At 36.4% G+C, this 23,813-nt stretch overlaps 1 protein-coding gene across 1 annotated transcript in view; it reads left to right on the top strand.

Moving 5' to 3' along the window:
• MLIP (muscular LMNA interacting protein) overlaps window positions 1-23,813 on the top strand; it is a gene marked incomplete at its 3' end in the record, with an annotated part of 157,447 nt that overhangs the window by 64,631 nt on the left and 69,003 nt on the right. Inside the window, exons 9-10 of the mRNA XM_080700067.1 lie at window positions 11,631-11,675; window positions 19,723-19,767. Of these exons, the coding sequence (XP_080556193.1) occupies window positions 11,631-11,675; window positions 19,723-19,767 (90 nt within the window). The remainder of the gene's footprint in view (window positions 1-11,630; window positions 11,676-19,722; window positions 19,768-23,813) is intronic.

Genomic DNA, 23,813 nt, shown 5'->3' with positions numbered 1-23,813 from the left:
AGTCAGTTCCCAGAAACACACACACACACACACACAAAAAAAAAAAAAAAGAAAAAAAGAAAAAAAAAAAAAGAATTAAGTTCTTTAAAAGTTTAGGAATGGAACCACCATATGACTCAACTATATCATTACTCAGTTTCCAAAATATATAAAGTCAGAATATTACACTGATACATGTATATCCATGTTTATAGTGCACAATCAATTCACAATAGTTAAATTATGGAACCAACCTAGGTGTCTATCAACAGATAAACGGAAAAAGAAAAGGTGGTATGTACACACAATGGAATTTTACCCAGCCACAAGAAACAGGTGTTATGTCATTTGTAGGAAAATGGAGAGAACTAGAGAATACTGTGTTGAGTGAGATCGGCCAGCCTCAGAAAGTTAAGGGTCAGACACTTTTTTTCATACATAAAAATAAGAGGAAAAATAGAAAACAAGGGAGACATTAGATAATTGAGGGAGACCACCAGAATAGTGGAGGAGGTTTGGGAGAAGAAGGTAGAGCGGGGGAAGGAAGGTCGAGGAAGAGAACATTTCAAATAATGCTTTGTCTATATACGAAAGTATCGCTACTAGCTTCACTAACATGTGGGAGGGGGAGGGGGATTCAGACCAGCATGCATGTTTGCTTTTATCATTTGGAACCTCACTATGATGTAAAATTACATAATTAGTGTGCCAATATAGCTATATAAAAAGATCACCAGCCCGTTTTTAAGTTAGGTTATATGTACTTTGCTATTGAGTTGTTGAGTTACTTTTGTATTCTGAGTATTAACTTTTTGTCAGATGTACGGTTTGCAGGTGGTTTCTCCCATTCTGTGGTTTGCCCTTTTGCTATGTTGGTTGTTTCCTTTGCTTTAACAAACATTCCTCTAGTGACTACAAGAAGTCTGGCGCTGTGAGATACTAGGGGGATAATGATTAGCCAGAGTAACCTAAGGCAGACTTTGGTTGTAGTAACCAATTAGTAGAAATCAAGTTGACACTCAAAGTGGAAAGGAGCCGGCCATAGAAAGACCAGGGATAAAAGCTCTCAGGCAGAGGAGTAGCCAGATGTAAATTTTCCAAAGCAAGAAAGAGCTTGGCTGTGTGGAGATGAAGCCAAAAGCCAATGCCCTTGCAGAATAGTGAGCCGGGAATAAACAGGATCAACTGAGGCTGAGGAGGTGGGCTCAGGACAGAGCCTTCGATGCTCATTTGCTAAGGCATGAAGTTTGGAGTACAAAGAAAATGAGAAACCTTTCAACCTGCGAGGAGACTAGGAAACCATTGAAGACAATCAAAGGCTGCTGTGAGGAGGCTACCAGGTCAGGAGCGCAGTCCACGAGGGCGGCCTGGAGAAAGTGAGTTAGAAGCACCAAAGACAGAGAGGGGTGTGAGGCTTGCTGTGATATTTGGTTGTAATTAGTGAAGGAGAGAGAAGATGGATGAATGAGGCACAAGGACTGGCGAGTCTGTAGCTAATGGAAGAGATCGGGGGAGAACTGGTGTGTAGATGTTGTGAGTACCCCGCGCAGAGTTTTCTGGAGCAAACACCACTCGAGGGGGAGGAGGAATCAGCAGAGAAGAATGAAAAGGCCACTGTGAGAAGGGGAAAATCAGAGCAGGGTGGTGTCATGAAGCTGTAGAAGCGTGTTTAAGAGGATGTAACTGTGTTGATTGCAGCCAAGAGGGAGAGAAAAATAAGACAAGTGTTTGATTACATGCAACTTGCGATACTTATGTGAGGGGCTCACTCTCATCTCTGATTTTATAACCTTTATTAGCATATGTAATCCATTTTGAATCTAAGGTACTTTTCTTGTGTATGAAAAACGTGTTCTCGTATTCATCATTTTAACTCATGTTTTCTAGATGTTTCTTTTTCTAAATTTTAATCTTTTATCTCTTCATACTCTCCTGTCTAATTTTCATCAGGACAGCATACTTCTGTATATGAACTTATATTCAATCTGGGATTCCATTCATCTGAGACTTTAAACCAGTTAGAGTTATTTTGATGCTTGTTATATAAAGTCTAATTTCTTCTACTTCTTTGTTTTCTGTTAGAAGTATTTTTTTCTGTCTTATTTTCTTTGGGTATTTTGAAATTTACTGATTCCATAATTTTAGCCATTTTACATGATATTTTGTAATATTCTGTAGTTACACATATATTAGTAAAACAATAGTTGCTATTTTCCTGTCAATTTTTAACCTGAAGCTAAACACACACATGCACATGATTTATTTACACTTTGAACGAAATTTTATCTAAAATTTTATGTTAATATTTTTTTCTCTTTTTATTTAAAATTTTTCACATTTTTGTGGATGTCACCTTTTTTTCTTTTTATTTAAATCTTGTTGAAAAAATCTTATTGGAATATTTTCTTACTCAAATCTTGTTGAAACAATCTTTTTCAAAAAGGCCTATTTGTGTTCTTTATAGATGAGAATATTTTATCTTATTTTACCCTTTTATTGGAATTATAGTTTTACTGAAAATAAAAATACCAGATCCTCTCTCTTCAACAATTATTTTTGAGATTCTCCTTTCTGAATATACTAGAAAGTATTTTGTAGCATGATACATTTTTTTTATCTGCTATAGGGTAGTTATTTACAAAGTGGCCCTGTGAACTTTGAGAATTTTACCTCCACATATGATGTTATTGGTTTTTCCCATCATGTGTCTAGGTGTGAATTTCATCTTATGCCTCTTAGAAAAATCAATATTTATTGTAGTGAATTTATAAATGATAGAAAAAGGTGAATAAAAAATTTTAAACCCCAAATGTAACCATCCAGAGGTAGCCACCACAGCAGCATGACCATTTTCACCTTGCTGGCAGTCACACGAGTGTACAGTCATGTGTACACTTACATATTTTCACATCACAAATCTTTGCCTCTTGATTGGTACCGTCTGTGACCTTCCATCTAAAGTCTTCATTCTTCCCCTGGTACTCTGGATACTTTTTTAGTCGTTATTTTTTAAGCGGGTTTTCCCTTTGGAACTCATTATAAGACTGATTTTGTCACTTTTAATTCTGTGTCTCATATTTATCTTCTTCTCTTTGTTGCTTCTTAATTCCTTCAAGAGGATTTCTTGATCTAATATTTCAGATCAACAATTTGTTCAGTATCTATTCTGTTCTTCAATTCCTATATTAAGTTCTTTGTTATAACTTACATATTTTTTCTTTTAGAGTACAGCAGATTGAAGTATTATTTAACCACTAAAATTTCTATCCTTGTATAGTTCTATGAATTTTGACAAAAATATATAAAAAATTGTGTGACTACCACCACTACGTGCAAGCTATAAAACATTCCCTTCAACAAAAAAAGTTCCCTTGGGCTCCTTTGTAGTAGATCCCTCCTTCCACTCCCAGTGCCTAGCGCCCGATCATCTTTTCTTTCCTCCCTATTTTTTTCCTTTTTCAGGATGATGTGTAGTCAGAATCATATGGTAGTCTAACTCTATACTATATAGAAGGCATTTGATTATATTGTACCATGTACCATATCTTAGTATTTTACTTTAGCGTGTGTGTGTGTGTGTGTGTGTGTGTGTGTGTGTGTGTGTGTATCTGAGAAATTAAATCTAGGGAAGCTCTATCATTGAGCCGCATCTCCAGACCTTTTTAATTTTTATATTGAAGCAGGGTCTTGCTAAATTGTTGAGGCTGTTCTCAAACTTGTGATCCTCCTGTCTCAGACTCCCAAGTACTGGGATTATTTGGAATTACAGGCATGCATGACCACACCCTGCTTTTTCATTTTTCTTGAGAAAAAAACCTAGTATAGAATGGATAAGCAATTGTTTTCTTTTGAAGTATTTGTATTTTCAGATACCTTATTATTTTTTCCATGGAAATTCAAATTTCTCTAAGCTGATTAGCTAACTTGACTGTCTTTATGTCTTATCCTTGGAGATAAAACCAAAAGATACAATTATATTGCCTCTGGTGTGAGTACCAAAGCTACATACCTTTCAATTTGGATAGCATAGCACAGACATGGGCACTTGTTGTTGAACGATTACACATGATTACTATAGTAGTTAGCAAGCATATTTACTTAAAAAAAAATGTCTGAGGTAGCCGGGCACATGCCTGTAATCCCTATACTTGGCAGGGTGTGACAGGAGGATTACAAATTCAAGACCAGCCCCAGAAACTCAGCAAGGTTCTGTTTCAAAATTAAATAAATAAATAAATAAATAAATAAATAATAAATAGGCTGGGGGTGTAGTTCAGAGGCAGAATGCCCCTAGGTTCAATTTCCCAGTACTATACTAAAAATAATAATGACAAGTGATTGGGATTAGTAGGAAAAGGTATGAGGCGAATGACTTTGAAAATGTTGAACAAACCTTACAGGGTCTGTTTTCAGTGTCCTTCCTGGCTCTTTTGTTAGTCTCGTCCTGTATGCTGTCACAAACGTTTTCCCCAAGGTTCTCGGCAACCAGCTCATGGCTCTAAGTCCTAATGAGGATGTAAATCTGTTGATTGCTTCCTCCTCTCTTGTATATTTCTCTCCAGTGTCTTTTAGAGCATCATGTCTTCTCATTTTTTTCTCTTACGTCCCGTCTCATTATTATGTCTTAGTCACTTTCCCCCAAACTATTAAGGCTGGGGAGTCTTTGGATCAGTCCTTGGACATCTTATTTCTAATGTTAGTATTTCAACTTTTCCCCATGTTTTAAAAGCAAAGTATAATTCAACAATTCTCTAATGCGTAGCCCTAGTCCAGGATTCTCTTCCACACTTCAGACTTCCAACCTACTATTTATTTCCATGTAGGTTTATAACACATGTGTCAAACTTGATATGTGTTAGGATGACTCTAGGTTTCCTCCTACAAAAGTGATGCCATATGCTGCCTTCCCATCTCCAGAGACAAATTTTCAGCCTTATTTGCTCAAGGCCAGCCAGGAACTTTGCATCAAGTTTTATTCTTTCTCTCACATTCCACTTCTTTTGTTAGAAATCCTGTCACCATAACTTGGGATTTATTCAGACTATGATTATTTCATATCTTATACACTATTAAGCAAACATTTTTTTTTGCTGGATAGCACAGTAGCTTTATTCTTATATCTAAGCCTCACTAGTGGTGTGTGTGTGTGTGTGTGTGTGTGTGTGTGTGTGTGTGTGTGTTACTAGGGCTTAAACCTAAGACGTGTTGCTTGGCTTAAACCCAAGACTTCCAGTGAGCTAGGGGAGTGCTTTACCACTGAATTATATACCCAGCCCAACTATACTCCATTTTAAACACAACCAGGAAGGTTTTTTTAAAATTTTAGTCAGATTATGACCCTCCTCCACTTAAAGTTAGCACACTCCCTCAGGATGCTAGCCAAATTCCTTGCAAGGTTCCAGAAGGACCGTATTATTCCTTGTACCCTCTTTCATTTCAGCCCTGACAGTCCACTTGTGCCTTTATATATAATACATGCTCCTGTCTTGGCACAATTTCTACTTTTTATTTTTTATTTTTTTTAATTTATTTTTTTATTGGTGCATTATATTCACACAACTTATTGGGGTAAAAAACTTGTGTGTATAAACATGTACTCATCGCTGATTTAACCCCTACCCAAATACCACCCCATTCCCTCCCCGTCCCTCCCTTCCTTGCTTGGCTTAGTGATTGACTTCGATATGTTTAAGTACATTGTGTGCTTTAGACATTTTTCTCTTCCCCCTCCTTTCTCTTCCTTTAGGTTATCTTGTTTGCTCCTCTTTTCTCCCTAACTCTCACATATTAGGGAAAGCATCTGATTTCTTATTTTTTGTGACTGACTAATCTCACTTAGCATAATGTCCTCCAGTTCCATCCATTTCCCTGGAAATGACGTAATTGAGTTTTTTTTTGATGGCTGAGTAAAATTCCATTGTGTACATATCCCACAGTTTTGTAATCCATTCATCTGTTGATGGACATCTTGGCTGGTTCCATAGTTTGGCTATGGTGAATTGTGCAGCTATGAACATAGATACACATGCATTAGTTTGGTAGTTTGGTTTCTTTTCTTTTGGGTAGATAACCAACAGTGGTATTGCTGGATCAAATGGTAGGTGTGTTCCCATTCTTCTGAGGATTCTCCATACTGTTTTCCAAAGTGGTTGCACTAATTTGCAATCCCACCAACAATGTCTTAGAGTTCCCACTTCTCCACATCCTCGCCAGCATCTGTTGTTGTTTGTGTTTTGAATGATTGCCATTCTAGTTGGAGTTAGGTGAAATCTCAGGGTAGTTTTGATTTGCATCTCTGATTGCCAGTGATGTTGAGCATTTTTTCATGCATTTATTGGCCATTTGAATTTCTTCTTTTGTGAAGTGTCTATTTAGTTCATTTGCCCATTTTGTTATTGGATGCTTTGTTTTCTTAGTGTTGAGTTTCTTGAGTTCTCTGTATATTCTAGATATTAGTCCTCTATCGGAGGGGTAGGTGGCAAAAATCTTCTCCCATTCTGTTGGCTCTCGATTGAGGTTCTTGATAGTTTCCTTTGCTGAACAGAAGCTCTTCAGTTTCATGCAATCCCATGTATTGATTCTCCTTTTAATTTGTTGTGCCTTTGGGGTCTTATTGAGGAAATGTTTGTCTGTGCCTATGTGTTGTAGTGTTGGACCTATGCCCTCTTCAAGGAGCTTCAAAGTCTCTGGTTTAATTTCCAAGTCTTTGATCCATCGTGAGTTGACTTTTGTACAGGGTGAAAAAGTGGGATTAACATCCAATTTTCTGCATATGGTTAACCAGTTTTGCCAACACCATTTGTTGAAGAGGCTATCTTTTTTCCAGTGTATGTTTTTGGCCCCTTTATCAAAAATCAATTGGCTGAGAGTGTGTGGGCTTGTTTCTGGGTCTTCTATTCTGCTCCATTGGTCTATATATCTGTTCTTTTGCCAGTACCATGCTGTTTTTATTACAATGGCTTTGTAGTATAGTTTAAAGTCAGGTATTGTGATTCCTCCTGTGTGGTTTTTGTTACTGAGAACTACCTTGGCTATTCTGGGCTTTTTGTTATTCCAGATAAATTTAAGGACTGATTTTTCTATGTCTATGAGGAATGATCTTGGTAGTTTAATGGGCATTGCATTAAATCTGTAGATCACTTTTGGGAGGATGGCCATTTTAATGATATTTATTCTGCCAATCCATGAACATGGAAGATCTTTCCATCTTCTAAGATCTTCTTCGATTTCTTTTTTCAGTGTTTTATAATTTTCTTTGTAGAGATCTTTTACCTCCTTGGTCAAATTTATTCCTAGGTATTTTATTTTTTTGTGGGAGATCCTAAGTGGAAGTGTTTACTGAATTTCTTTTTCAGTGGATTTATGGTTGGTGTACAGGAAAGCTTCTGATTTTTTAAGATTGATTTTGTATCCAGATACTTTGCTGAATTTGTTGATCAGTTCTATAAGCCTTTTGGTTGAGTTTGTTGGGTTTTCTAAATATAGTATCATGTCATCAGCAAATAGTGAAAGTTTGAGTTCTTCTTTTCCTATTTGTACTCCTTTGATTTCCTTTTCTTGCCTTATTGCTCTGGCTAGAGTCTCTAGTACTATATTGAAGAGAAGTGGTGATAGTGGACATCCTTGTCTCGTTCCAGTTTTTAGGGGGAATTCTTGAAGTTTTTCCCCATTTAATATGATGCTGGCAGTGGGCTTGTTGTAGATTGCCTTAATAATGTTGAGATATGTTCCTTCTATTCCAATTCTCTGCAGTGTTTTTCTCATAAATGGATGTTGAATTTTATCAAATGCTTTTTCAGCATCTATTGAGGTGATCATGTGGTTTTTGTCTTTGATTCTGTGTATATGATAAATTACATGGATTGATTTTCGTATATTAAACCAGCCTTGCATCCCTGGGATGAACCCTACCTGGTCGTGATGAATGATTTTCTTGATGTGGTTTTGAATACGTGTTGCTAGTATTATGTTTAATAGTTTTGCATCCAAGTTCATCAGAGATATAGGCCTGTAGTTTTCCTTCCTTGGACTGTCTTTATTCGGTTTGGGTATTAGTGTGATGTTGGCTTCATAGAATTTATTTGGGAGAGTCCCGGTTTTTTCTATTTCCCGAAATAGTTTGAGTAGTATTGGGATTAGCTCTTCTGTAAAGGTTTTATAGAATTCACTTGAAAAACCATCTGGTCCTGGGCTTTTCTTTGATGGTAAGCTCTTTATTGTTGTTTCAATCTCTTTGATTGTTATTGGTTGGTTTAAGTGTTCTATATCTTCTTGACTCAGTTTAGGAAGGTTGTATTTATCTAGGAAGTTGTTGATTTCCTCCAGATTTTCCATTTTGTTGGAGTATAGTTTTTCAAAGTAGTTTCTGATAATCCTCTGGATTTCTACACTGTCAGTAGTAATGTCTCCTTTTTCATCCCTTATCCTCATAATTTGGGTTGATTCTCTCTTTTTTTTAGTTAGGTTGGCCAGTGGTTTATCAATCTTGTTAATCTTTTCAAGAAAGCAGCTTTTGGTTTTGTTGATTTTCTGTATTGCTTTTTTATTCTCTATTTCATTAATTTCTGCTCTAATTTTAATAATTTCCTGTCTTCTGCTGGCTTTGGGGTTCAATTATTCCTGCTTTTCAAGGGCTTTGAGGTGTGTTGTAAGGCTATGTATTTGAAGATTTTCTGTTTTTCTTATGTGAGCACTCAGTGCTATAAATTTTCCTCTTAATACTGCCTTCAAAGTGTCCCAGAGGTTTTGATATGTTGTTTCTTTATTTTCATTTGTTTCTAGAAATTTCTTGATTTCACCTCTTACATCTTCTATGACCCATTCTTCATTCAGAAGTGTGGTGTTCAGCCTCCACATGTTTATGTTGTTTCTTTGGGTCTTCTTATAGTTGATTTCTAGTTTCATTCCATTATGGTCTGAAATGACACAGGGAAGTATGTAACATTTTTTAAATTTGCTAGTGCTCATTTTGTGTCCCAGGATGTGATCTATTTTGGAGAAGGTTCAATGAGCAGCTGAGAAAAATGTGAACTCTGCTGTAGTTGGGTGAAATATTCTATATGTGTCCAACAGGTCCATTTGGTTAATGGTGTTCTTTAGTTCTGAGACATCTTTACTGACCCTTTGTCTGGAAGATCGGTCTAGTATTGTGAGAGGTGTGTTGAAGTCTCCCAGTATTATTGTGTTGGGATTTATGTCTGACTTCTCTGCGCTGCGGCTCTGGCCGCTCCGGCTCCTCCGGCCGCTTGGCGCCGTGGCGGGCGCGGCCCTTCGGGCTGGTTTTTTTCTGGTGTCTTGTTTTTCCAGCCCTTTTTCTCTGTCCCTTGTATTTACCGTTTTTATTTCTTTGCTGGTGGTGTTTTCTGGCTCTGAAAGGAGCTGGTTTTGTGGTAATAGAGTTCGATTGTTAGCGGGACTTGTAAGTGCCGCTTTCCTCGGTCGCCATCTTACCGGAAGTCTCTACTTTTTAAAAATTAGTTCTACTGCACTGTATAGTTACCAGTTTGCTGTAAAAATTTACAGGATTAACTTTTATCTCCAAAATCATGTGTGTGGTTTGTGAAATATGGCTTGTTTCACAACCTGGTTCTGAGAAAACAAGTTTATTTATTCTCTGTCTTTTTCTTTTGGTTGTTTATTATTTCTACTAATTCTCTTTCACATCACCTCATCTTTTTGTATATTAGAATCTGATTGTGTGATAAATATTCTATCTGAAAATTTCTTTACAGAAATTATTTGAAGTCAGGAATGGTGTCACATGCTTTGTAGTCCTAGTACTTGGGAGGCTGAGGCAGTAGGATCTCAGGTTCCAGAACAACTTCAGTACCATAGTGAGACTCTTAACAACCTAGCAGGACCATTTCAAAACAAAAAAATAAAAAGGCCTGGAGGTGTCGCTCAGAGATAGAATATCCCTAGGTTCAATCTCCAGTACCACATATGCAAAAAAGCCTACTTGAGACCTTGGATGATATTATCTTTCTATAGAGTCTCCTATCAAACATTGGTAATGCTTCCCACAAAGGATTACCTTAATTTAAGGTTTTAAGATTATATTTTCTAGGCAATAATTTTCAGATAACTTGAGGCCAGGCTGAAGACCATATCAACTTTCTGGATCATTTCTATTCTTAGGGCTCAGTCTATTCTTGGCAGGCACACTGGCCTCTGACCTGTATCTTCCTATATTTCTAAGATAACAAAAGTTGGGTAAGCTTCTCATGGCTTATCACAAAAGCTAGTCTCAAATGTTAGCTTTCTCTTTTCAAATTCCCATCTTCTCTTGAGTGATCAGTAATCATTCCTCTTTTTTAGTTCACTAATATCTTTCATAGAATACTTTCCAATATTTTGCTTAGTATTTTTATTGTCCCTTATGGAAGGATTGCTTTGAATTTTCTATCCATCATTCACAGGAGAAGAAATCCACCACAGAAACGTTCTACTTACCTCCTCTTATTGAAATACTCTTCATCTAGATATCCACAGAGACAACACCCCTCACCTCTTTCAAATCAGTGTTCCAAGACCACCTTCCTGACATCAATCATCCTATTTAAAAGCTCTTTTGACCTCCTTAGCATCTGGGTCTTATTAGAAAAGTACAAGGTATTTGGAAGAAACAAAGAAAATCTCCTCTGGAAGAATGTATTACCGTAGGCACAAAATTATTTCTATATTTGTATTGCATTTCCACAATACAATGTATAATTTACTTATTTATCATTGTATTGTTTAATTTTGCTCCTGCCAGAGAATGAGCAACCCAAGGACAGAATGTCTTTTCCTCTTTTGTTTAGTTAGTGCTAAATCCCCGGGGTCTAAGACAGTGTCTAGCAGGCAGGATACACGATACATATTTGTTGAATAGATGAAGTAATCAAGTAGCCCTCTCATCTCTAAAAGTGGGCCTATAAAAGAAAAATTAAAGTTTTCCCAGGCAGAATTGAATGCGCATTAGAAGCTGATAATTATTGACTTAAAATGAAGCAATCCAGTCTGATTGAATTTCCTCAGAAACATTTTGCTTTTCAATATAGTCATGGGGAAAAGTGAGTGGTAAAGACCATCTAGTGTTGTTGTTTGAATGTTTTGGAGAATATGAAATGCATGAGAACTAATAGGTAATAACACCAGAATAAGATGTTTCGGGTCAGTAACTTGCAAATCACAAGGGAGCAGAGGTGGCCTCAGGGCACTAGAGTAATGGAGAAGTGGGCGGGAGGCAGGGTTCTGAGAGTGGCCCATGAAACAGAAATTCCACTGGTTCTCCACGCTACTGGAGAAAGTGAAGCCTGGGAATGGTCTTGGGAGAGAATGATTGAAGAAAAGTGGGTGAGAATGTCTTGGGTTTGAGTAGCTCAAGGAACTGAGAGACCAGAGATTTTTACCTGAATTTTGAGAGTCAAAAATTATGAAAGAAATGTGCTGCAGGAACTATTGGACCCAGCAACTAACATCACTAATAAGGAAGGGATGACTAATGGAAAACAGAATAATTAAATGATATGGTTTAATAATGTAATTTTTAAAATAAAGGGGAGTTGGCATAAAAAAAGAGGGAGTAATGGTTAAAAAGGCTCAATGGCTTCAGAAGTTAATAAATGTATGTGTTATTCAGAAGTATAATTATTTTTATTTTCATTCAGACACCAACAACTCTCCCAAGGGCAGCTGGTCGAGAAACCAAATATGTAAGTACTTTTATTATTATGCATGCTTTATTACTATTATTATTATTATTATTATTATTATTATTATTATTATTATTATTTTGGTGGTACTGGGGTTCCTGGAAACCCTTCTACCTCAGGGCTACACTCCCAGACCTATTTTATACTTTTTATTTGGAAACAGGGTCTCTTAAGCCAGTGTGGCTGGCTTCGAACCTGTGCGATCCTCCTGTGTCCGCCTCCCAAGTGCGGGGATTACAAGCGTGAGCCACCACGCCTGGCTATGCAGGTTGCTTTTTAAATAGATGCCTGTACATGTTTTAGTGGCAACTCAACTATGTAAACCCAGGGCATTCTACCTCTGAGATACCACCCCCAGCCCTATTTTACTTTTATTTTGAAACAAGGTCTCTTAGTATGTTGACAAGAGTTTCACTACTTGCTGAGGCTGTCCTCCAAATGATCATCCTCCTGTCTCAGCCTCCCAAGTACTGGGATGATAGCATGCACCACCACACCTGGCTTAGCTTATATATCTCTCTACATCTATCTATCCTTCCATCTTTCTATCTTTCATCCATCTATATGTGGAAAGGAGTTGAAGGGGATGATTGGCCCAGATATGGAAAATTAGGTTATATCAGGGATGAAACTTCAGATAAGCTTATCAAATAAATTCCTTCTTATGTATAGTCTAGTTTGATTGGTTTTGATAAACACTTGGTTCTGCCTCATTATCAAAGCTTAGATGACATTTTTATTTTTGACGAGCTTATTGTGCTCGTCATCAGAGTCAGCTCATATATTTCAAGCATTAAGACTTGCCCATTTCTGTTGGAATCACCAGCTTCATTGATTGACTCATACGTTGCTCTCCCGCATTTCAATCCTCAAATAAGCTAAATTCCACTCGTGAGGAAAAAGATCAATAATAGATTTGTAGATAAGAACTCACACACTCATGAGTGAATACAAGGAGTCGGTAAGAGTCTCACTACCTGCTGAGGCTGTCCTCGAACCTATGATCCTCTGCGTGTCCTCGATGAACACACCTTTGCCCCACCTTCCATTCCTCAGTCACCTAATAACTGATTTTTCATCATATGGTTCACTTCTGCTTCGGACCCACACCTTCTGGAAGAAATAAGATTATCCTCTAAGCAAGTACTTACTTTGAGTCTGAAGCAACTAGTAAATTATTCCTCTTAAATTACAATTGCTTTTTTTCCTGGTACGTAGTTTCTGTCATCACCATCACCATCAACAGCAAATAGTTATTAAATGTGCATTTTGGGCCAGGTCATCAGCGCAGCTTCTGAATTTCTGACTTCATTTGAATTTCCCTCAGGCAAATAATGAACATGGTGAAATCATTACATTTCATCACATTCAGGAAATTGTGTTTACAAGACATGGGCGGGAGCACCGCTTAGAGCATTTCCGGGCAGCTTTCACTGCTGTGTGTCATAATGATTGGAAGCTCTTTGGAGTAATCCTTAAAGAGTGGAGGCCTGTAGAGTGCGTACTTGCTGGTACTCTGTGCCATTAACATAGTGATTCTTATATTAAGCTCAAAAGTGGGGATTGTGTGGTTTACCAACTTCTGAGAAGGCTGAACAAAGGAAAACTGAAATTAGAGACGGGGGGGGGGTGTATTACCCTTGAAGGTATCCTCAGCAAATTAGCAATGGCCACCCCAAATCCTCAGTTCTTGAGGCTTATAAGAAGTTTCATATAGAATTCATGGATTATTCTTAGTGGAAATATTAGTTTGTATTTTCTGGCTTTATTATCCAGTTACCCATTTTGCTCATTGACCTGGCAAATGTTTATTGAGTGTCTGCCTGTTTGAGTCCCTGAGAGGTGAGAGGGATAAATGAAATGGCAAGGTCCCATTTCTTTTTTTAAATCGTTAGGATTTCTTTATTTTTTAAAAAGGAAAGAAGGCAGATAATAGAATTGATTTTCTGAAATATCAGACACCCTGTGATTCAACAGTTTTGAAGGAAGAATCTTTCTGTTTACATTGAAACTGAATGAGCTTATTACCACAGAATAAGTGAGCATTTTGACCTGTTCTTGTTGGGAAATACCCCAGATATTATAGATAGAAGACGTGCATCTATTCCCATACAGGGGATCTCCCATCTCCTTCTCTTGTATTATCAACATCTCCCTCAACACTGAATCTGTCTCATTAATAAGTGAACTGTTACAGTAGTTCTCAATGAACAGAATAAAGCCTGCCCCCAGCCCCATGCCCAGCTGTAGGCCTACTTGAACTTCGTGAAGGAGGAGCCTGGGTTCTCCTCCCCATTCTCTCTGAACCCCGTGGCTGCCCATCATCTTTTGGTAAGTCTGGTTGCGTTCTCCTTCCTGAAATACCTTTCTGGAAGAACTTGCTTCTCACCTTCTCTGCACTCATCACCCTACCCCTAGAGTTGGCCCTCATGTTAATATTCCATTGCAGCACAATAAATTACCACGGCCACACATTTATATGCTTTAAATAACACATACTTGAGCCGGCTGTGGTGGCGCATGCCTGTAATCCCAGTACTTGGGAGGCTGAGACCAGAGGACCACGGTTCGTAGCCAGCCTCAGCTACTTAGTGAGGCCCTCTGCAACTTAGTGAGACCTTGTTTCAAAATAATAAAAATCAGGCAGGGGGTAGAGCTCAGAGGTCGCATGACCCTGGGTGCCATCCCTAGTACCAATAAATAAATAAATAAACAAACAAACAAATAAATAATAAACAACATAAATTTACCATCTCAGGATCTCCATGGGTCAGGTTTTCTGAGTTCTCAGAGTCTTACCTGGCTGCAATCAGGTGTTGGTCAAGGCTGTGATGTCCTAGGGGGCTCAGACCTTCTCCCTAGTTTATCTGGCAGACAAACCTGACTTGCAGTTGCAGGACTGAAGTTCCCCTCCCCTTTTTTATTGGCTGTCACAGAGGCAGCTCTCAGCTCCTGGAGCCCCAAGTCCTAGCCATGTATCCCTTTTTCAGTATGGTGGCTTACTTTCTGAATTTATCCCCATTGTATTTTATCCTTTTATTGACCTTATTTCTTACTTTGTTCTATATTTCTTCTCATGGAGGGTTGAGGTAAGGCGTCCACAGATACAGGTTATGGTGCACAAATCTCTTCGTGGTCTCTCCTTCTCTTATTCCAGTCTTGAGCACAAAGCTGCTTGGGTTTTGCTGAGAAAATTGGTTTCCGAACGTGTGGCCATTTCTCAGGGAGCCTGGCTGGGGCTTCCTCTGCTTTGTCCCTTTCGCTAACATACGCCCTGCTACAGATCCTCTCACTTTTAGTTCCCCCTTCTTCCTTCCTTTCTGTCTCGTATCATCATTGTTTTCTGCCCTGGTCTCTCTTGTATTTTTGTTTCTGTTTTTTAACTCTCTATCAAGATTAAATCCAGTTATATAAAAAGTACAAGTATTACTTATCTTCCTTTTTTTTCTTTTAAATAAGTGTGTGAGGGGTATTATTTACAAATGACCAAGCAGAAAAACAAAGGATGAGGATGCTGGAGCCTCATGAAGCTGCCACAACAGCCCCATTGCCCAGCACTAGACAAGGTCCCATATCTGAAGCTTGTATTCCAGTGAAAAAGACAGACAGTAAACAACTAAAATAGTCAATGAGCAACATGGGCACTTTCTAGTAGGGATAAAGGACGGATCAAAGAGCTGATTCATGTTAAAGCGAACTTGCAAAGGTCTTAGTTTTCAATGTATCATTATGTTCACAGGATTTTCAATTAAAAGAAAGGAAATCAATGTAAACCAATGTTTGAGTCTTTACATTGAACAGATTGTGATATTTCACAGTCCTTGTTTTAGGCTGAGCAAAGGTCAGTAAAAGTATCATCAATTCAAACTAAATCAAGGTTTTCTTTCAATTCATGGTGTGCCTGACCTGAATTGTAGGGTTTTTTGTTTGTTTGTTTGTTTTGATTTTTTTCAGTACTGGGGATGGAACTCAGAGGCATTCTACCTCCAAGCTACACCCTCAGCCCTATTTTTTATTCTTTGTTTTGAAACAGGGTCTCATTGAGTTGCAAAGGGCCTCACTAAGTAGGAGCGGAGGCTGTCTGAGAATTGTGATCCTCCTGTCTCAGCCTCCCAAATGCCGGATTACAAACATGTGTCACCACGCACACCTGGCTTGACTTGTAGGTGATTTTAAATAAATTTAATCGAGACTCTTTTATTTATTTTTTATTTTTATTTTTTCATTTATTTATTTGCTGTGTTTAAGAGAAATACTTATTTTTCATTGTGTGTTTTAGAGAATTTCCTTCTTCCCCCCTCCCGTCCCCTCCTTTAGGTTGTCTTGTCTGCTCCTTTATAGAATTTCCTTTTTCATCTAGAGTTCCTCCTATGACCCATTTCTCCCTAGCTTTCACATATTAGGGAAAGCATCTGATTTCTTATTTTTTGTGACTGACCAATCTCACTTAGCATAATGTCCTCCAGTTCCATCCATTTCCCTGAAAATGATGTAATTGAGTTTTCTTTTAATGCCTGAGTAAAATTCCATTGTGTACATATTCCACAGTTTTGTAATCCATTCATCTGTTGATGGACATCTTGGCTGGTTCCATAGTTTGGCAATGGTGAATTGTGCAGCTATGAACATAGATACCCGTGCATTAGTTTGATAGTTTAGTTTCTTTTCTTTTGGGTAGATACCCAGAAGTGGTATTGCTGTACCGAATGGTAGATTTATTCCCATTCTTCTGAGGATTCTCCATACTGTTTTCCAAAGTGGTTGCACTAATTTGCAATCCCACCAACAATGTTTATCGAGACTCTTTTAAATGTGACAGAAATTAAATTAGGCTAACATGTTTAACAGGCTAACTATATTAAATAGCTAGTTGGCTGTTAAGCCACTCATAGGGTGGAGTCGAATAATTTATTATCAATATTTCAGTTTATTCTTTTTTAATGGATGTTAAATTCAGCAAAAATAACAAATTTGAAAATTATCCATGCACTGTAATTGTATGTAATAGTGATATTCATTGTGATATATTTGTAGATGCACATAACATTATTTGGTCTGTTTTCTTTCTCATACACCCCCCCCCTCCTCTGAGTCCCTTCTGGTCTCTCACCTAATTTTCATGATTCATACCTTTCAAATAAATCTTCACTATCTCATTTAAGTCATGCACCAACCCTACGAGTAGGTGTTATTATTACTAAGTTTCTATTTTGCAGAGGTAGAAAACAAGTTTCAGAAATCAGAGTCCTGTGCTATGACACATGGTAACTTAGAGAGACCTTGTTTCAAAATAAAAAATAAAATAGAGCTGTGGGTGTAACTGGGAAGCAGAATGCCCTGGTACAATCTCCAGCATACCCCCCAAATAATAGTGCTTTATTGTTTCTAAGCCTTTAGGTCACATATAAATAAATTAACGCATAAATTATCTGATCATTTATGTATTATTATTTTCATGACAATCATTTTAAGTACTTTCCCTCTATATAAAGAAATAAATTTTCTATTAAAATTTCTATTTTATTCTTATTTTATTCTATCAGCTTTGGAAAAGAATTTTTTTCTTCTTGTTATACTTGCCTTTGTAAATATTTATTACTTTTATTAACTGTTTCCAATATAAATTCATTTTATTCATATAATTCAAAACCTCAGTATGCTTTCTTAATAAAAAAGCAACCTGAGAAAATAGAGCAATATTACTGTTTATCAAAAAACCTTCAGTTGGAATCACATTCTATTGATAACAACTTATTCCATAAACTCTCTACATTTTATGAATTACTTTTAAGTGCCAGGGAAATAAAGAGAGGCTTATTGAATATTAGATAGTATACAGGTAAGAACTCATTATAATGAGCTCAAGGGACAGAAAATGTCATTACAATGGAAGTATATTGCTTCCCAAATATCACAATATATTGAAAAATGTGTCAAACATTATTAAGAATATTTGCCACTGTATATACAGCTATTCACATAAAGGTCATCTTCTCCAATTTAAGCAGCTCACACACTCTTCTTGTTGCTATGCTTGGAGACGTTGCTAAGCTGGAGCTTTATCAGAGGCGATGTGCACAAGTGCAGTCATATTTCTTAGGGTAAAAGATGACTTATATCAAACTCCAGGTCCAGACTTGCTCCTGTAGAGGGAGGCCAGAGGTTTGATGAGTCACAGGAAGGGTTGTGTACAATTTAAGCAAGAAATTCCACCTGTTAATCATTTTCATTTCTTTCCTTTTTTTTTGTTAACTGTTTAGAAATATTTCTGAATTATGTGTGAAAGGGCCTGAGGAGGGAGTGGAAGATAGTTATCTGGGTTCTGCTAAATGAGGAGGACAGAGGAGTTTGAATAGACCTCCTTTGCACTTATCCTTTGTAATGGACATCTGAGAAGTTATCAAATGCAAGGTGCATGGCAGAGCAACTTTCGACAGTGACCAAGCCCGGTTGTCCTTTGTGTACATCTGACATTACATCTTTGGGAAATGAAAATGTAAAATGGTTTTTACAAAGTTGGCCTGGCACAATTGGTGGTCCATTAAAAAAATTTATTTTTTTGATGAATTTCAAATTCTTTCTCCTTTTCTTAGTCTTTACCTCTTTTCATTCCTATATAATCTAACTCTTCAATAGAGTTCCTTTGAAGCTAGAAATTTTGACTTTCTTAATTTCTGACTGCCATATTAGATTTTAAGTCAAAAATTAGTTTTTTTATTAACAAGCAATTAGGTATATTTATGGAGTGCAATGTGATGTCTGATCTCTGTATATGCTATACAAAGATTCAGCCAAACCAATTAATATATTCAGCATGTCATCAATTTATCCTTTCCTGTGATGAGAATGTTAAAAATTGCTTTCAGTTATTTTCAAGCATATATTACATTAGGATATTTACAGTGGTCACCATACAGAGCGGTCACTAAAGCTGATTCCAGCATCCTAACTTAATCTGTACCTTTTGATCAAAATTTCCCTTTTCTCTCTTTTCCTCTTTTGTCCTTCCTCCTAACAACCTTGATTTTGGCAACCATCCCTAGGTACATCAAAGTAAAATTACATTATGGGGAAAAATGTTAAACAATAACCAAATGTGAAGACAGGTGATCCACCAAGTTACGGCATTTAGGTTGCCAGCAGCAACGGAAGACAGAGCCAGTGGAATATTATGTTTAAAAGGCTGAAAAATACCACTGCCCTCAAATCCTATGTTCAGTGGGATAAAGTGAAAACACTTTCTGACAAAACCAAGACAATACGATCTGGAAAAAATGATCACAACATTTCTGTCAGTAAAAATATATATAGATACTAATCAAGGAGCTTAAAAGTTTCAATTCAGCAATTTGAAAAAGTTCTTGAGATCTGCTGTCCAACAGTTACCTATAGTCGACAACACTGTAATATATGTTTACGATTTTATTAAGAGTGCCGATATCATGTTAATTGCATTTACCATAATAAAATAAAATTTCTTAAAAATAAAGGAATTAAATTCAGATGAAAGAACAGAAATACAGGAACCAATGATTAAGAGCAATATTAACCTGCTTTTTAAACAGTGTTAACACCAAATCATTTTCATTTCTAAATTATGAAACTTTGTTACGCTCTTTTAAATATAAAGATATTTTAAGGAAGATCTGTACTTTAAAAATTTACTATAAATAAATATAAACATCAGGAATGCACATATGCTTAAGTAAAATAGAGTACACCAAAATATAGATATTATGTAACCTTGAGGACTTTTTAATGGCATTGTGATAGTGCTTATTTTAAGAAGATGATAAAGAAAAACAGCATAAAATATTATATTCACTATTATATGAGTTAAATAAAATGTATAGGAAAATGTTATAAAGCAATGTATGGAATATGTAAAAATCATTCTTTGTAGGTATACTTTTTCTCTTTCTTTATGCTTTGCAAAATCCCACCACAGGTATGCATTCCTTTAATAAGATAACTTCAAAATACTTAAAAATATAGATATTATTTTATTAAATTTTTAATTTCCCTAAATTCACACTATGTTTTGCAGGCAAATCTCTCATCACCATCTTCCACAGTATCTGAGAGCCAACTGGTATGTATCTTCTTACCAAGTTATAGGCCTATTTCTAAGAATTTTTATTTTTCAAGACATTACCTGGAAACTAAAAATAAGTTTACTACATAAAACTTTGTTTATTTACCTGCCATAAAACTTAATGATTCCTTAGTAGAGCTTCACGTTTACTGCTTCTTAGGTGAGAAACATATCTAAACTTTTCACAGACCCTACTTGCCAGTAACTTATGTCTAAGTAGTAGTATTAGTATTATCTCCTTGAAGGTTACAAACGATCATGTAGAGGATATTCTGGATTTTTAGAAATGAGCAATGAAGCAGGGCTTGGTGGTGCATGCCTATAACCCTAGTACTTGGGAGGCCACCATGGGAGGATTGCAGATTCAAGAGCAGTCTCAGCAATATTTTTCCTAATAGCTCAATTTAAAAAAGGAAAAAGAAAGAGATAACAATAAGTTCAATAATACATTTTATTTGTGCTTGATAAATATTATTTAAACATATTGTAGTGTAAAAAATGAGATATTTTTGCATTTTTTGAGGGGTGGTCTTTCTTTTTCTTTTCTTTTCTTTTTTTTTTTTGTTGCTATACTGGGGTTCGAACCCAGGGACATTCTATCTTCAAGCTATACCTCAATCCCTATTTTTTATTCTTTATTTAGAAACAGGGTCTCACTGAGTTGCAAAGGGCCTCACTAAGTAGTAGCTGAGGCTGGCTTAGAACCTCAATCTTCCTGTCTCAGCCTCCCAAATGTGGGGATTACATGTGTGTGCCACCATGCCCGGCTTGGTCTTTCTTGAAATTTGCTGTGTATTTTACATATATAGCAAATCTCAGTTCAGCATGTCACATTTCAATTCCTCAACACTGGAGCTAATGGCTCACTGGGCAGCACAGATCTAAACTCAAGAATCTGTTATGGTTTGATAAAAATTAGATTAAATAAAGCCATCGCCTTTCCTTATAGTTTTTCTATTTCTTATTCTTACAGAGGTTAGCAAATTGAAGCGATGAAATATTTTCTAGATATCATTGGTTCAAGATTGTATTTTCACATTTCTTATTATCTCTAAAACATGCATTCCTGAACAAGACAAATATTTTTGATGTTGTTTTGTTTTGTTGTGGTACTTGGGATTGAACCCAAAGGCATTCTATCTCCCAGCTACACCCAGCACTTGTATTTTTAGTTTTGAAACAGGTTTTTGGTAGATTGCTGAGAGCCTCTCTAAATTGCCCATGTGGTCTTGAACCTGTTATCCTCTTGTTTCAACCTCTCAAGTACTAGGATTACAGGCATGTACCACCATGCCCTGACCTTTCGTAAAAGTCACGAAAATTTCTAGTAAAGCAATTTGAGACATAAAGGAGACAAAAGTCACAGTTTAATACTGACTTTTCCCTTTCTAAAGCAGTTATTTTGGTGTCCTCCAAAAAGACAAGATTATTTTTTATTTATAGTACTAAGAAATCATAAAATGTATAGTTTATTCCTTAAAGTACCATGTCTCTATGCAATTTTAGTATCATTTGGTTAGAACAGTGGGGGACAGTAGAGTCTCATTGACAGAATGACACGAGGGGTATTGAAGGCCCAGCATATGTTTTTGTTCTGACCCAGCTACTCTGCTGACGGTGGATAAGTCACATCAAGTCAGAATCTGGGCCTCAATTTCCTGCTGAATGATGAGAGCATTCAATTATGTACTTTCCAAGCCTTGCCAGGACTGTGAATCTATGGTTACTAACACAGCAAATGAAGACGTTGCTATGGGAACACATTGAACAGATCCCACTTTAGATGTAGAAATATGACTATCACTTTTTTAATTCTTAAAATAATGATGCATTTGTTTTTTGAGAGTAACGTATGGAAATCAAGAATGCTTTGGACATTTTCATGTTGGTTGGTGAAGTGTGTGTATGTGTGTGTGTGTGTGTGTGTGTGTGTGTGTGTGTTATATGTTAAATCTTGGTTTAATACTTTTTAAGGGAGCAAGTATGTTCATATGTAATGATTTTTATAAAATGAGACATAGTAAAAAAAAAACTCACTGTGAGTGTAATATAGATTGCTTTTTATTTTTTGCCTAATAACATCATCCTGTGTTTTTATTCTCTGGGAGAGAAATACAAAGTATTGCATTGATTGACTTTTGGTGATGATTTCTTTGGATTTACTTTAGACCTTTTCTCTAAGGAGTTAGTTAAGGCATTTCTTAACCACGTTTTAAATTAGATTTTAATCTCAAAATGCCCTTGAGATATATGTAGGTTAGTGAAGGGATTACTATCAGACAAACTTATCACAAAAAATTAAAATCCTTGGATTGATATAATTATTCAATTCAAGCACTTTGACTATTTCTATTTCATGAAATTAAGCCTATATTTACACTTCCTGGGGAATAGTAAAACCAGAGTGGAAATAATTGCATCCAATATTGTATATAACTTTTAAATAATATAATTGTGCAGTTATAATTCTTTTCATTCTCATGAATGAGTTTCTAGTATTTTCTATCTTGAATGCCTATCATCAAAAGTCAATCAATGCAATACTTTCAGGACTAAGTTTGGAATAATTTGAATAAATAAGACATCTTTGAAAGATAAAGCTGTGATATACATATATGTTTATATTTCTATATCAATATAGTTATAATATACCCATATAAATGACATTTAAGGTAATTTTGATTAACTGTACAAACTTTTTCATATATATATATATATGTGTGTGTGTGTGTGTGTGTATAAAACAAAATTATTAGAATATATCACGTTATAATTGGATGATGTAATTAGGGTAATTAAATACAAATTAAACAGTTAATATTAAAATGATTTGGATCCTATTTTAAGGGAAAAATGTAGTAAGTTAGTTGAAGTGAAAGTATACAACAAGTTGCTATTATAGTACAAGCTTAATACAAATTTTAATGTAAGATTCAATTTTTCAAGATACATTTATTACCTGCTTTTTTATTTTTAACTTGGGTTACTATTTGTTTTTATCATAATTGTGTCAATTGAACTTTGGAAGGAAATAGGACCAGTACCTTAAGTCTTAAAATATTCTCACTGTAAGTTTGGGGTATGGCTCCTTGGTAGAGCACTTGACTAGCATGACTGAGGCCTGGGTTTGATCCCTAGTACCCTCTCCCCCCCCAAAAGGACCATTGTTTATTACAGACCCCAAATAATTTATTACTAGCCTCGGAAGACTATTTTAGGACTCCTTATAAAACTAGTTCACCAATCTTAGTTTTTCTCTATTAAGCAATGGAATAGATCACAACTAGGAAGGAACTTTCCACCTCTAAACTAGAGGTTGGAATAATTACTCTGTCAACCTGAAGGGGTTATTGTGAGTTACATCATACTATATGAAGTCATCAATATAGCCAAGGAGGAGGTAATTACTGCATCCCAGATCTCCGAATTATGAAGAGATAATATAAGCAGCCATTTTACAGGCAAAGAAATGAAGGCTCACAGAATATAAACAGATCATCTAAGATCCCCGTGCTTATTCCTGTTCTGTGTAGCTTTCAAAACGAAATCATTGCTATTGATTTTAAATAATTCAAGGAGAATAAAAAATACTGGTGAAGAAGTTGGAAATTTGACCCTCTTTGGGGAAATACTGCTTTCACTGGGCACCTCCTGTGTATGGCTCTGCTGGCTGGTTTTGCATAGCCTTATAAAATATGATTACTTAATGAAGAGGAAGAGACTGGGTGGGGTCAGTTAGAGCTTGGGAGTTTTTCATCTGTAGACAGTATTTCCTCTGGCGTATTAAAAAGAGCAGAAAGAGAGGGAGGCTCTCAGCTCTCGATTAAACCTTCACAAAGCTTTTCTAATTCCCAAACTGAATCATTACAGCATTAACAAAAGCTGGTGGGGTCTCTTTTCTCTGCATAAGAAGACAAGTTAGGCATAAGAAGGTGGGTAAACTCTGGTTTTCCTTGGCACCCGGGGAGCCTGGGTTAGGTGACATTTGGTTTTGCTCTTGAGATTTTATGCCATTACAAAATGTTCATTGTTGTCCTGGATGC

This window comes from Muscardinus avellanarius (assembly GCF_963383645.1).
Source record: "Muscardinus avellanarius genome assembly, chromosome: 8".
Taxonomy (NCBI): Eukaryota; Metazoa; Chordata; class Mammalia; order Rodentia; family Gliridae; genus Muscardinus; species Muscardinus avellanarius.
Note: the sequence above shows the minus strand (reverse complement) of the source record. Positions and strands in the feature narration are given on the sequence as shown.